Below are 14766 nucleotides of genomic sequence, written 5' to 3'. Positions count from 1 at the left end.
ACACGCCCAGCCAGAGGGGGCAATTTACAGCAAATTCTATCTCGTAGAGAGATGTTTTGGGTACACAAATTGGACTCTCTTGAGCCTAGAGGTATGAACGAGGAGTATTGCCTGAATGTATTCTTGTGAAAAGAAAAGAAAAAAGCAATAATAATGATGTTAATGTTCCTTGTATAAATCATCAACTGCCTTCATAATTTCGTTGATCTACTACTGTCACACTCGTATATTGATACACATTTGAGAAATTTCTGGAGTTGTTATTATAATGTATACCTGTCTCCCACTTACTAATGTGGAATGAGGAAAAGACAATCTACAGATAATGTCCTAGACTTTAAACATGGATCTAGCTGAGCCAAGAAATTAATATTGTATGGCACGTATAGGGATTTATATTTGACATTACCATTGGCATAAAACCTACTTGACACATGAATTGCAGAACCCATTTAAACAATAAATATATCTTGTGTAAATTGACACTACAACTCCCAGAAAACACTGGGGCTAGATTTAGCCCGTTGACAATATGGAAACACCTTATTTCAGTCTTGTAATCAGAGTAAAACGACACACATAGATAAGCAATAGATTTCACAGGACAATGACTACTAAAACTAAATATACACGGCCAGCATGCATTTACGCATTATTTTGTAATTAACACTACGACTCCCAGAATGCTAATCCGATCACATGATCTACACAGACATACGACCTCTAGTCACATGACAATAAATAGGGAGAGAGGATCGAAAACACGCGCGGCTCGGGCAGAGATTGCAGATCTTGTGTTGGAGTGAAGGAACATCACTAATCAGGTATTTAAGAAATGAGAGAGGTTATAATATCTATTAGTGACATGGGAAAAGTTACATACATTGACACAATGTTTTTCGCGTAGATTATCTTAGAAAAGCTGGGGACGGGACCACGAGGGGCTCAGCACTACAACAAACACTACCAGCAGGGCATTGAGGTAAAAATTTTTGGAATTTTTTTGAATTTAAGTTAAGGAATCAGATGAAAGCATAATGTGCAAACTACATTCTGATAGAAATTATCAAATTATTATTTGTGACAGAACGAAGGCTGATTAGAAGCCACAGCTGCCAGCCATTAACAGTGGTCATCTTTGAATTGAGAAACATACAGGATGTGAACAAGAAATACAGGTAGGATTACCGTTTCCCACATGGGTTTATATTTATTTAATTCCCCATTTGAATCACTAGCTAATACACATATTATTGTTATTTACAGCACATCATATTGCTACTTCACTAGATGACGTTTTCACCATTCCACAACAAGAAGGGATGCTTGAAGTTCTAAAGACATAGAGAAAAATGAAAGAAAATTGAAATGGACATACTTTGAATTTATTTGTTGACTGTGAATTAATAACAGGATATGAAAATATTGTGTCCATATTGAAAAGTTATTGCTCCTGAAGAAGAGAGGTACACTCTCGAAACGCGTAGAGCTTTGAATTAGGAAGGCTTTCCTCTTGAATTTTTTCTTGAATTTTTTTTGAATTATTGTACATTCTTTTTAATTGAATTCGAACATTCTTTATTATCATGTATATGGTACTAAAACACTATCATGCCTTCATAAAGACTTTTTGAAACTTTTATGTATATTGAAACAAATCATTGCATGTTTTCATATGTAATATTGGTACAAAAGAGTGGTTTAATTGTTACTTTGCAATACGAAAAATCAACAATAAGTGAACTAAAAAGTATATTTCGTTTGGATCCTGTTATCCAATACCCAGAGGTGTGCAGGGGACGGGAGTTCCCATTGTTAATGGGAACACCACTCTTTTCATAGTTTCACTGACCTATGATACCAGGGTCTACTGTTTTTCTCCCCAGCACCCCATAAGATTATCCAACACAGTGACAAGCCATTGGAGCTTTCAATTGTTATATGAAATTAGATTTCTCGTTCAAAGCATAGGGTGTGCAATTTCCTTTTTCTCTTGGAATGGATTGTATCCTCCCACGTAATTGTGTACCAGCAATAGTGCAGAACCCCGTCGGCGCCCCCAGGGCTCGTGGTCCTGTCTGGGAGTATCTCGCAGTGTAGCCCTTTATTCAGTGGCGTCTGCGTGGCCTTTCCTCTGGGCCCCTTTGCCTGTGCAGTTGCAGAGCATTCACTTAGTGGGTTGGCCCTCAGTTCATCGTGTGCCGCTCTGTTATGGGCATCTGGCTCCTGTCTGGTTTGTGTTTGCAGGCAGTCATGTGCTCCCTGCGGGCCGTTCAATAGTTGCTGGCAGGTCTGTGGTGAACGAGAGGTTTTCATCCGTCGAGCGCTTGGTATTGTCAGATGGGCTCCGGTGAGGCGCTCTTACTTATTTGGGCCGTATGCAAGTGTCTAAGGGGGGGGTGGGCAGAGCGTCCCCCTAACTCTGCTTCACTCCGCTCTCTGAATCGCACCCTGCATGCGATGCCTCCTTCAAGTTTTACTGATGAGCAGTCAACTTATTTCACTTCCTGGGGCTCTTTTGTCTCAACTGCTCCTTGTTGCAATGCAGTTACGCTCACCTGGTATCCACGGGGACGCCACCCAGCCCTGGTTGGATCATTTGCACTCTCGAACCCTCTCCCGGTCCCTTGGTAAGGCCTCTGGTTAAAGATGGGTCTGCAATATAGGAGAGCTGGATTCAATACCAGATTGTCTTTATGTTTTCCCACCTCCCTTGGCCTCAACTCCTTCCTCCCCTTTGGGCCTCTCCTCACCTTAATATTGTAAAAGGTGGATTCTCCGTCCTGCTCCTCGTGGCAGGGGCACGTAGATGTGGGGGGCAAGCAGTGACCAAGTTACTTCACTGGTGCAAGCCCCCCTGTGGGAATCCAGGCCTGCTGCAACTCCATAGGTTTGCTGCTTTACAGTCTTTATATGCAGTTCTTATGTTCCTCTTAGTTCGAATAATAATGTCTTGCTTCTTTCCTTTTAGGTATGGAAAGGTATTTTGGTGTTGCCATGCAGTTTGAAGATGAAAGCGCGGTGTGCGCGATGCTGTCCGGTGAGTAATGCGCGATGCGCGGCGCTGTTTCGCCTTTTATATTGCTAACCTGAGTCTTTTGTCTCCTTGCAGGTTGAGATGTTCCTCGCCGAGCGCTGTAATGTTCCAGCAATGATACTGACCAGGAGATGACTGCCCAGGTAAGAATTGTGCGGCTTTCTTCATTCGGGAGGAAACGTGAGTAAACGCTTACTAATGCTGTCTTTCTTTCTCCTCTTTCCAGGTTATGGAATTCCAGGATGCATGCGGTGCCGGATGATGGAGTTCGTACCTTCAGGTGAGTGGAAATGAAGTCGGCGATGGATTGAAGACAGGATACTGTTCCAGGTAAGTTTTGTAGTGGTCTTTCTCTCTCTGCAGGTCCTTCGTTTCAGGTAAGCTGGCATCAAAGAACTGGACATGGTGAGCGTTACGCTGCCCACAGCAGAATAACGCAAAGCATGTTCTGCTGTTTGGGTGCGGTTTAAATTGTCTCATGTAAAGTAGTCCAGGTAAAATAGTCCCAGGCCTGCCACACCCAAAGTAGTCCAGGTAAAGTAGTCCCAGACCTGCCACACCCAAAAGACTAGACCGCATAGTTCAGTTCCTTGTAACTGAGCTATGTGTGTGCCTCCATGTTGGCTGAACCCCCACCACCCCCAAGTTAAATAGTCCCAAGTAAATAGTCCCATTCTAATGTTGGTCTTCATGATGGTTATGAGCCTGACGTCAAAGGCGCCAGGACTGACTACAAGAGAGTCTTGGATGAGGTTTTAAGGCCTTTGACCTGGCCCTAACTGGAAGGCTGACTTGCCAGTGAGGGCCAGGGACAAGGGTCATGACAAATGCTTCAGTATGGGCTGGCAGCACTGCCTTCGGAACCCTAAGAATCCTTTGTACTATTATTGGCCGGCGCCATCTTGTGTTACAATCCACGCCCTGCCACGGGTGGAGTTTCCAATTCCTTATATTCACAGCACCAGGGCAGTCGATATATAAGTCTTATTACAAAAAGTGTGTCACATCTTCTATTGCTCCATGTGCACTCGGGCTTTCATTAGATCCTCCATGTGCTTACCTATCTCACATGGGTCGTGCCGGAGCAGCGTTTCTAACTATTACAATGCCCCTGGCTCCCAGCCGCGCATTAATGCCTTTTTATGGCATTAATCCAACGTAGTGTGCCCCAGCCCAGAGGCTGTATGTGTAGTCCGGCTTGTGTGCGCTCATCAATATATTCGCTGCGCACTAGCGTGGGGTATGTTGATTGATCTGCTTCTGGCCCCACCTGGTGCCTTTGTTCTGGAGTCGGCTAGATGCCTTTCTGTGTTCTGCTGTTTCACCCGCTGCGGGCTAAGTCGGAGGTCTCCCAGTACGGGTCACTGGGCTGCTCGGCAAGAAAGTACCGATCAGGAGTCTGGCCTCGCTGTGTTCGGAGTGCCTTCCGGCCTCTGCTGCCTTCCTTGTTTCATGTATTCGTCCAGCGGGCTACAGTATCTCGCGCATATGTATCAGCTGCTATGTATCAACTCTTTTCTCACGGATAACATTCACACATGGCAATGTGTCTGCTGTCGTCCCCGCTCCAGTGCGCACACAGCTGCTCTCACTGTCCCTGCTTCCACTTTGCTTTGCTGTTCGCGAGGGCACCTCTACAGTTCTCCGTCTTATTTTGGCTCCTTGCCAGCGCCATCTTGCAATCCTTCATTGTCTCGGACCCCCCCACCCGATTACACGCGTAGAACTGCCAACAGGAGTCTCCGTTTTCAGCAGCTTTCACCCAGTATGCGCCCAGCAGGTTCATAGATCCATGGTTACAATTTCAATTGCTGAAGCTTAATATTTTGACTTATTGCGGCCAGGATCGAAGTCAGATCACGGGAGCTCGTGGAGTCTACGTCCTAGCCCATGGCCACTTAGCCACGCCCCCCGATCTCTGACTCATTAAAGCAAAGATTCTTGGTACAAAATTGTTTTTCAGTCCTTAGGTTGGGTACAGCGGGAGGGGAGGTGCTGAATCGCTACAGTTATTGAATGTTTATAGTTATGGTGGGCTGATGGGGAGGAGCAGGGAAAACCTTCCAAGAATTGGTTTGATACTAATTGGACGGAATAATGGGGTATCACAGGAGTCGCAATGGGATTATGCAGTAGGTACGCAGAGCAATCATTACAGGAGAAATACTTCAGGGCACTATGGGATAGTTTTAGTTTAGACTACTTCACAGACAACAGCAAAAGGCAACCAACGATGGCATAGTTCAAATCTCCATGATTACACAGGACCTGCTCCATCATGATCATTAAATTAGGGACTTTAAATGTCAGGGGATTAAACACTGAACAAGGGAACCCAGCTGTTTGAGGAGCTTAAGCGCTTGCAGATACATATGTTGGCTTTACAAGAGATCCACCTTTTGCGTGGGGATCAACAGCGAATACAGAATAGAGAATATTCTCACCAATTCTATTCTTCTGCACAGAGCAAAAGAGCGGGAGTAGTGATCCTTCAGCACAAAGATTTGGCTTTAACACACATCACAATGAAGAAGGACAGAGGGGAGATACATCTTGGTCACCTGGATATAAAGGTGAAAAAGGTCACGCTAGTCTAATTCTATTCGCATTCATGTTACACGTGCCTAACATCCTGCATTCAACGGGGAGAGAAGAGACTTTTTTTTACTGAGGGATATGTACCTGGTGATGGACAGCGGGAGGGATAGATCAGCACAGAACGCATATTCAGCAAGAGGGTCAGCTACACATAAGCTAAAGAGGCGAATTACAGACTTTAACTTGGTGGATGTCTGGCGTACACAGCACCCAATGGATAAGGCCTATACCTTGCATGTTCATCAATCTGCATCGCGGATTGATTACATTTTTGGGCCGTCAAGGAGCATGCACCAACTGATAGCATCGGACATAGAACCAATTACCTTAACTGACCATAGCATGGAACTACAGACATGCAAAGATTGGGCACAACATCGTAGGTTACATCAGTGGTGCCTATACTCAGGCGTACTTAGGGATGCAGTCTGTCTAGAGATCTCAAGCAAACGGTCCAGGAATACTTAGATAACAACCGCCCAAGTGACATGGCAGTAGGCACACACTGGGATGCTTTGAAGTCAGTGGCCAGAGGCATCATCTTCGTCACTGCTGCAGCTATGAAGCAAATCAGGGGTCAAACTGAATTACAGCTTCCGGAAGAGGTAATAACTGCTGAAAAGGGATACAGTGAGGCCCCTACTATACAAAAGTATCCAGTGCTTGCAGCAGCTAAAAATCAGCTGCGGCTATTGAGAACCCAAAGAACAGAATGTGCATTGCTTTGATTACAATGTAATTATTACGAGCAAAGCAGTGTTACAGGCAAACTGTTAGCACATTTATTGGGACAGCATGAACGTCGGTCATTTATACATATGATAGTGGCTAACCAGGGTAAAGAATGGAGTGATGAGAATAAGAGGCAATTATTTCAGGATTTTTATACAAATCTTTATGCTGCGGAGAGCACCGCTCAGGAGGAACTGGTTGATAACTTAAGACACTGTGGAATAAAAAAAAGCTGTCCCTGTCTAACAGGGAATATCTCGAGTCCCTGATAGACCTGAGAGAGAGATTACAGGCCATAGAAATGCTGAGGCAAACAAAGCACCAGCCCCAGATGGGCTGAAGGCTGCTTTCTACAAATCATTCAGTCAGCTGCCTGCAAAACCAAAGAGGCTCAGATAACCCTATTCCCTAAGCCAGGAAAATACACTTGGTGGGGTTTGTTGTAAAGACCTAAAGCTCTACTAAATTTGGACTCTAAGATCTTTACCAAAATCCTTAATAATAGGTTGTAGAAATGTATGCTGACACTAATAAACCCTGATCAATCAGGTTTAAATGGGGACTGGGGATGATGGATAATATAAGAGTCCTCCAATCAGGCAGAAACCCAGTCCACTCACTTTTGTTAGCTCCCGTCACAGAAAAGGCGGTTGATGGGGTGGACTGGGGATTTCTGAAGGCAGTGTTAGTTAAATTTAATTTCAGACCAAAATGCCACATATGATCCTGGCAAACTATATAAACCCAACAGCGTGTCTGTTGGTCAATAGAGCCCTTACAGAATCAATTAATTTAGGCAGAGGCACAGGTGTGCCCTGTCTCCCCTGTTATTTGAATTAGTTGTGCAGCCCCTTGCATCTCGTATACAGGTTAATAAAAATATAACAGGAATAACATTTGGAGGTACCCAACCCAAAATCAATCCATTTGCTGATGACATAACCTTGTTGATAGCAGACCCTCACATATCACTATTGGGTACAGAGGAGGAGCTTGGTCTTTATGGACGAGTTTCTGGATTTAAGTCCCAATCTGAGATTTTGGGGCTTAATATAACGCTGCACCTTCGATCTGAGCTAGAGTTGTGTTTTCCATTTACCTGGTCTTCTAAAACACTAAGGTACCTGGGAGTGCATATCCCTGTCAATACCAGCAACCTCTTCAGAGTCAACTACCGCCTCTTATCTGGGACATCAGAAAGGACTCACAGGTGGGAATCACTCAATCTCTCTTGCTTTGGCAGAATAGCCATGATTAAAATGAATATCCTACCCCGGTTCTCTATTTTTTTGTGTTTCCAATCAGTGCCCATTCTCAACCCTAAGATTGCCACTGAAAAATGTGAATCAATGCTGGTGTGATATTTGTGGAAGGGAGGGGCTCTGAGGGTTAACAAATGTACATTATATTTATCTAGGGACCAGGGAGGTCTGGCATTTCCCGATCGAACTACTGTAGGGCCGCACAGGTACAGCCACTAGTAGAATAATAAAATATGAGTAGCCATGGAACACGCAGTGGCCGGTAGACACCTTTCGACACAGCCTTGTATCTCTCACCCCATGCAAGCTCTGGGTCTTTAATGGAATCCGATTAGGCAAGCCTCATGAGAAGCATGGGATGGAATAGCTAAAGTAAGGGGCTCTATCATTCCATCCCCTTCACCCCACTGATATACAACAACTTTAGGCCTGGGAACATTGATAAGGGATATTTGAGCTGTATGACTAAAGGGGTGAGAAAAATAAGTGATTTATTTCAGAATGGGAAGATAAGACCCTTTGAGGATTGTAAGACAAAATTGGGTCTGGAAGAGACTGACAGTTTCAGGGATCTGCAAGCAAGACACTGCATACTCCACCTCCCTCCTACCCCCGATGTAGGAGCAGCAACCAGGACACTAACTCCATTAGAATCCATTTTCCAGTTAGCAGCAGTCTCAAAAGGCTAATATCTAAAATATATAAAGAGTTTAACACACACACACACACCACACCACTGCACCGATCCTACTGTGTAGGTTGGGAAAGGGAGATAAGCATACCAGTAGCATCTGAAGATTGGGGAAACATCTATGAAGGGTCAGGCACCTCTTTCTGCCTGCACCTGGCGGAAACCCTCACTTGGTGGTACAAAACACTAGTCAGATTGCATGCAAGTAATCCCAATATTTCTAACATCTGTTGGAGGGGTTGTGGGCAAGAAGGAACGCTTTTGCACATTTTATGGAGCTGTCCTGCTATAGAGCATTTCTGGTTTGACGTTAGATCTAGGTTGCGGATGATTTTAACTGTAGACATACCGAGTGACCCTGTGTTATGTGTGCTGGGGCTACGGACTCCGCTCAGGCGAAAGTGTACGTCAGCTGAAATTAAGCTTCTTGCCCATCTTCTTCTAGCAGCCAAGCTTTCCATACTTCGGTTGTGGAAGAGGAAAGTCCCTCTGTTGACCGAATTATGGCTTGATAAAGTTTGGACTATTATGCCAATGGAGAAGCTTACAGCTAACATTGGAGACTTTGCTGTTTTTTTTAATGGCAATTTGGAATCCTTTTCTTAAGTTTTATGAAAAAAGATTTGAATGCACTGTCTTGCCCTGTAAGGCCAAGGGCACAGAATCATTTAGAAATGTTCTGATTGATGTATAGCCACTGCGGGACTCAACCCTTGTTTCCAGATTGTGATTGACTGTTTTGTTGAAGTATAGGCTACCCCCGTGTGAGGATGAGGGTCTGGGGAAGAGGGCATACTTTACAATTATGATTGCTGTTTCAATATGACATTCCGGCCATTAGGCGAATATTGTGTTGAATGTTGAAAACCAATACAATTCACTATACTTAAGGTAAGTCCAATACCCCAAAAAGAACCTAACTCCACGGTTCGGGGTTTACCATCATTATTTATACAAAAAGGAGAAAGGGTGCATAACAATTAATCTAATAAGTCTCTCATCTGTCTAACAAAGGATGTTAATTATGATCTATAGCCATTGGTCCTGAAAAAATGGACTTGGTACACAAAGCATTCTTATAAACTTGACCATTTTAATTCTCCAAAATCGGGAAAACACTACTAAAAAACTTGTTAAAAAACAATATGACCCAAGATTTAGACCCACATGGTGGGTATAACAGCAACCTAATGGGATAATTTACATCACAATTAACATGTAAAATTCAACAAACACATAACAATTACAAAGCACTATGTATTTAAACAAAGTGTAAATTCACAAACAACCATATCCCAACATGTTTCAGTTCTTTATAGCTTCAATGCTTGAACTTTCTTCAGGGGAAAAAATGTTTTCACATAAATTCTTCACCACCATGTAATCCCGGGTAAAGAGCGCGGCGATCCCAAATGAGGCCACCAAGTGTAAGCTTTAGTAGTGCTACTGTCGATGTTAATAGCTTCAGACTTCTTCAATCAAGTCTATTTTAATAAATGGGTTCTCAAAGTACCCCTTCCAATTCCAAGGTCTGCAGCACCCAGATTTTACAGACATTCACTTGGGAACAGCTTTGGAGCTGGCAATACAACACCACGTGTGAGTAGTCTATGAAGTACACTCAACTCTGATCAAACAGAACTCCAAACGTTCTCTTGTGGCCGCGGCATGTACGGGCAATACAAAACATGAGACATGAAAACATCGAATGGTCAATTGGGATTTGAACTTAGGAATGTTAGGTATTGTTCACAGCAAAATTATATTTTATTGTTTTAAATGTGCAAAAGTTTGTTCTTGATTGAATATAAACTAAATGCATTAATAAATAAAAAAATAAAATAAAAATAATAAAACATTTCCTTTAAAAAGATTTCATGTGCAGGATTTTGGCACTGGGGCCTTTGAATGCCTTGTGCACTTTGGCCTGCTATTCCCAGGTGCTCTGGATGTGGTGATGGAGGCTTCCACTAACATGTTTCCTGGGATGCAGTCCCAGTTTCTTGAACATGTCAACGACACCAGGGAGGGAGCAAAGCAAGTTTTAGAGGAGTGTTTAGACGTGGTTGATTGTGTTGCAAGGTCCAGGGCCATGGGGTAATGGGTGGTCCACAAATCTTCACAGAGGCGGACCTCTAGTTTTGCTCCCAATTTTCAGGCTAAGTTACAAGACATGCTCTTTGATGGGGCAAATTTGTTTGATCAAAGGCTTACGATTGTCAAGAGAAGATTGAGGTGACCTCTAAGTTCCTGGGGCTTGCTAAGCAACATACTTCTCTTCTTTTTTAAAGGAATGCTCCTTTCACCCTTTCTCTTGGAGAGATGACTGAGGCACACCAGGAAGAAGATGGTCCCCTAATAACTCTAAGGCCCACTTCCATAGAATTTGCCAAAGTACAGAGACTGGATCCTCTTCTGGGACAATCCTGTAAGAACTTAGTCTACAAAACTGAGAGCCGACCTCTAAAGATATCACACTTCATCGACAAGAAGGGCCTCCTGTACAATGTGGACGTAAACTCAACTGTTGGTCCCGAAGCAAATCAGGAAGACGTGATGGATTTAGCAAGATCCAACCTGATGGCTGGATACCTGGGAGTAGAGAATATGCAGGAAACCATCCTCTGCAGATTCTACTGGCCAGATGTGTATGCTCAGGTAAAAGAGTTCTGTGCGACCTGCCTTGTTTGTCAAAAGACCTCACTGGACAATGAACACTGGGCTTCTCAACAACCATTATCGAGGCCCCATTCAACAGGATCAGTAAGGATGTTGTGTGGCCGGTGGAACCCTCCAGGGCAGCAAACAAGTACAGACATTGATGCTGGACCATGCTACCAGGTAGTCAGAAGCTTTTCCCATGAGGAGCAACAATACCACAATAATGTGGGTGCTTCTCTGTGTGGGTTGCTCATTGGTTTGTGACCCAAACCCTGCAACTGAAAGTGACAAGGACTTGGGGCAGAGCATGCAATGCATCCTTTATTGTACATAGTGGACATTGTTCTTCAGTAATTACTGGGAGGGCAGGTTAGATCTGCTGTGTGCTTATTTGTTGAGCTTATTATTCAACACACATATTTAAAGCAGGAGTAGGATCACTTACACATAAAGTAACTTGTGTTCGGATAACTTTAATGTATAATCAAACAGTTGGGAATGAAGGTGAAGGGTATTTTTATATTTAACATTTTAGAAATTTAGGGATATATTTTCAGGCACAAATATCAGGATAAATGTCACCATTGCATAGATACAATATTTCCACTTTATATACAATTCCTATTTTCATATACACACAAACACACAACTTGAAAACATAAACGAAAACACTTGTTTCAGAAACAAAGATCACCCATAGAATAAATGAAGATGTTTTGGAAACTCACGTGCTGAAGTTGCCTGAGGAAGCTTTCAATCTCCATATGAACTCGCATCTCTTGATCTGATTTTTCCTTTAGTTTCTAAAATAAAATAGTGAGGTTGGGAGATTTAGAACTCAATGACTCAGCATAAGTTCCAGTTATCTAGAGATTGTTTACCCTGTGGCAAAGTCCCCTGCCTGACTCTGGAGACATCCAGTGGGGTGCCCAGCTACCTCACCAAGCTAGAGGATGATAGGCCCGGGTGTGGTATGGCTAGAATACCCTGGGTCCCCCACACTTTCTCCCCATCGCATAGCAGATGTCTGTCAGTTGGGAGTAATAGGACACTGTCTCTTGAAGAGACACAGCTCAGGAACCAGGGAACATGAAACTAAGCAGCAGTGGCAATACAATGGTTCATCTGCGCTCAAGCTATAGCCATTCGTTTGTTCAGAGAGCTAATATCACTATTGACACTGTCCCTTCGGGAACTGGGCTCTGAGGCTCCGAACATGCAGCACATACATCCCCTTTCATCGATAACAAAATGGCAGCCCTACTCAAACATCAGCGGCAACATGAACCTTTCTACATGATCTGCATCGGAGGATTGCTCACGCACTAAAAAAGAACAGCGTTTTTCCATGCAATGGGCTCAGAGAGAGAGAATAAATAAACAAACTAGACTTTTGTATAGCAAAAACATTTTAATATTCTGCTCTGCACACTCTGTGAGCAAGCGCACACAACAGAAGCACATTATATTTCCTGCAAGGGCTTGTGCGGCCAGCCTACCCGATCAAAGAATACCATGCTTGTTCCCCTGTAGTGTAGATACAATGATGGCTTGGGTGCGGGGGGGAGAACTGCACCGTTGTCTAAAGGCTTCCACCTCGCTTGCCAACATCAGAGGCTCTGAAAACCCAAGCCCCAGCGTCCCTTCTCCTCAGGGAAAAAATGGTGAAGAGACCAGGGGCACACAGGTGTAAAGGAGTGGGGGATAGGGAGTAAAATCCAAAATGTCGGCTTCAAGGTGCAGGCTCTTTTAGACAGCACAACTCAAGGGTGAGGTTATATATAAGGACAGCAGAGGGAAGAGAAGGAGGGTGATCTGGTGGAGAGGAAGCTTCTTGGAGTCCTAAGTTTGTTTGGAGCTGGATGGCATGAGGAGGAAGAGCAGGAGTTGAGGCTGGAGCCGAGGCACCAACAGGGTGTCAACACGTGCTAAGGCTTAACTTGGCTCAACCAAGGAGGAGGTTGCAGGCAGGAGCAAGAGCACAGGTTTGAACTGGAGTTTAGACCAATTCAAGGAAGAAGGCAGGAGAAGGAACAGAGGCAGGAGCTGGAGGTTAGGCACCAAGGAAGGTTTAAGGAGCCAAAGCTAGATATGGAGTATGGGCCAACCAAGGAAGGTGTCAGAAGCTCGAGCAAATATTAACGGTTCTGCATCATCCAGAGGCCAGCCACTTGACGCAAAACTCAAGAGAAGGAGCAAGACCACAGACCAGGATTGGTGAAAGCAGCAGGCCAAGACGGAACAGAAGGCAAGCAGCTGAAAAGTGGTGGGCAAAGGGAGTGAATGGGTTCTGAAGGAGCAGGGAATCAGGCAATTCACAGCGGTTGGGGTCCCAGGACTAGTGAGGAGTAATCCCAAAGACTGAGGAGTTCAAAGAAATGAAAGGGTTGATGCAGAAATTAGAGAGATAGAGTTTGAGAGTTGGAATCAGATAGTACTACTTGAAGACCTCAGTGAGAAGATTCCAAGCTTAAAGTAGCTTGAGATGGGGTACAAGAAGACCAAGACCAGCCTTCAGAACTACTGGCAGGATGTCATGAATGAAAGAGTTGTGGGAAGAGATCTGTAGATGAATGATGAGAAAAGCTTGCTATTGGTGGCAGATGAAAGATCTTAAGAACCAGAGAATTATCCCTGAGTTCGTCAGTTCTAAGACAACAAAAGGAGTAGAAGCAAGTAGAGGACAGACCATGTGGGAAGGAAAGGAGAATATGTTATTAGGCCTAGAGGGAGAAGAGTCACATCTCGGGGGTGTCAGTAGAGGAGTTGGCTACCTACTCTAGTGACCTTCTAGGCCTGATTGCTGGGTTCTCCATCCCAGGTTCACATCTCCTATTGTTGCCACAAAGTAAATTACTTCATGGAAATTACTTCAACATTACTTCGAAATGATATATATGTTTATGGGTTAAGGGGTAAAAGAAGGGTGCAGAGGGGTTTAGGTGAGGGATGCTAGTGAAGAGAGAAGTGGGAATGGGGGAACTCCCCCCTTAAAAATGAAAATCGAAGTAAAAAGTCGAAGTAATTTCCACAAAGTAATTTATTTTGTGAAAATTACATAGAACCCTCTGGACGATGAGCCAATAACAGCAGGTGTGGCTATCACTGTTTGTTATAAGGAAATCAAATTAAACAAGAGACTAAGTCCCAAAGAAAGGCTAAGAGGATGTTCATGAAGGGTCACTCTACACGAAGAAGGCATTCGACTGCGCCAAGTGGTCCACTCTACAAAGTGCCTTGTGATGAACCTAAGGTAACATCACTAACTTCTCTGGGAAAGTCTATTCCCATGTGGCCAGGGAAGAGCAGAAGCTACCTGACACCAACCCTGGGGATGGCTATCTGTGGCAGGACCACCTGGGAAGAGACCGACCCAGGGAAGATGAGAATTCTCGACTGGAAAAAAAAATGTACAATTCCCCTCAGGGTCAGAATAACAACTGTAACTTTACTCTAGCCCCTGTATTTGTTAAGATGGATTTCTGAACTCTGGCCTGGTGGACAGAGGTTCAGAAGGCCAACCTAGTTTCTTGGAACATGGTAACCTTCTGGACAAGCCAGACCAATCAAGGTAGCTATGGCGGCGGTCAAGACTAGGTCTCAGGAGGGGTGAGGGTGACTGAAAGACCTCAATCAGCACACAGAGTAAAGAACACTTACAAATCACTCCCAGTCAGGTGTGTATATATATCAAAAATACAAATACATGTATTCAAAGGACTTTGCAATTCAACACACAGCAAGAAAATTACAGCAACACAATCCCATCTATACACATATATTCA

At 43.9% G+C, this 14766-nt stretch overlaps 1 protein-coding gene across 3 annotated transcripts in view; it reads right to left on the bottom strand.

Moving 5' to 3' along the window:
* IQCG (IQ motif containing G) overlaps positions 1–14766 on the bottom strand; it is a 369433-nt gene that overhangs the window by 166258 nt on the left and 188409 nt on the right. For all 3 annotated transcript variants that reach the window (XM_069617570.1, XM_069617572.1, XM_069617571.1), the window contains one exon: positions 11710–11784. In XM_069617570.1, coding sequence (XP_069473671.1) covers positions 11710–11784 — 75 coding nt within the window. The remainder of the gene's footprint in view (positions 1–11709; positions 11785–14766) is intronic.

Source organism: Ambystoma mexicanum, chromosome 10 (assembly GCF_040938575.1).
Source record: "Ambystoma mexicanum isolate Mex_15411 chromosome 10, UKY_AmexF1_1, whole genome shotgun sequence".
In the NCBI taxonomy this organism is placed as follows: domain Eukaryota; kingdom Metazoa; phylum Chordata; class Amphibia; order Caudata; family Ambystomatidae; genus Ambystoma; species Ambystoma mexicanum.
Note: the sequence above shows the minus strand (reverse complement) of the source record. Positions and strands in the feature narration are given on the sequence as shown.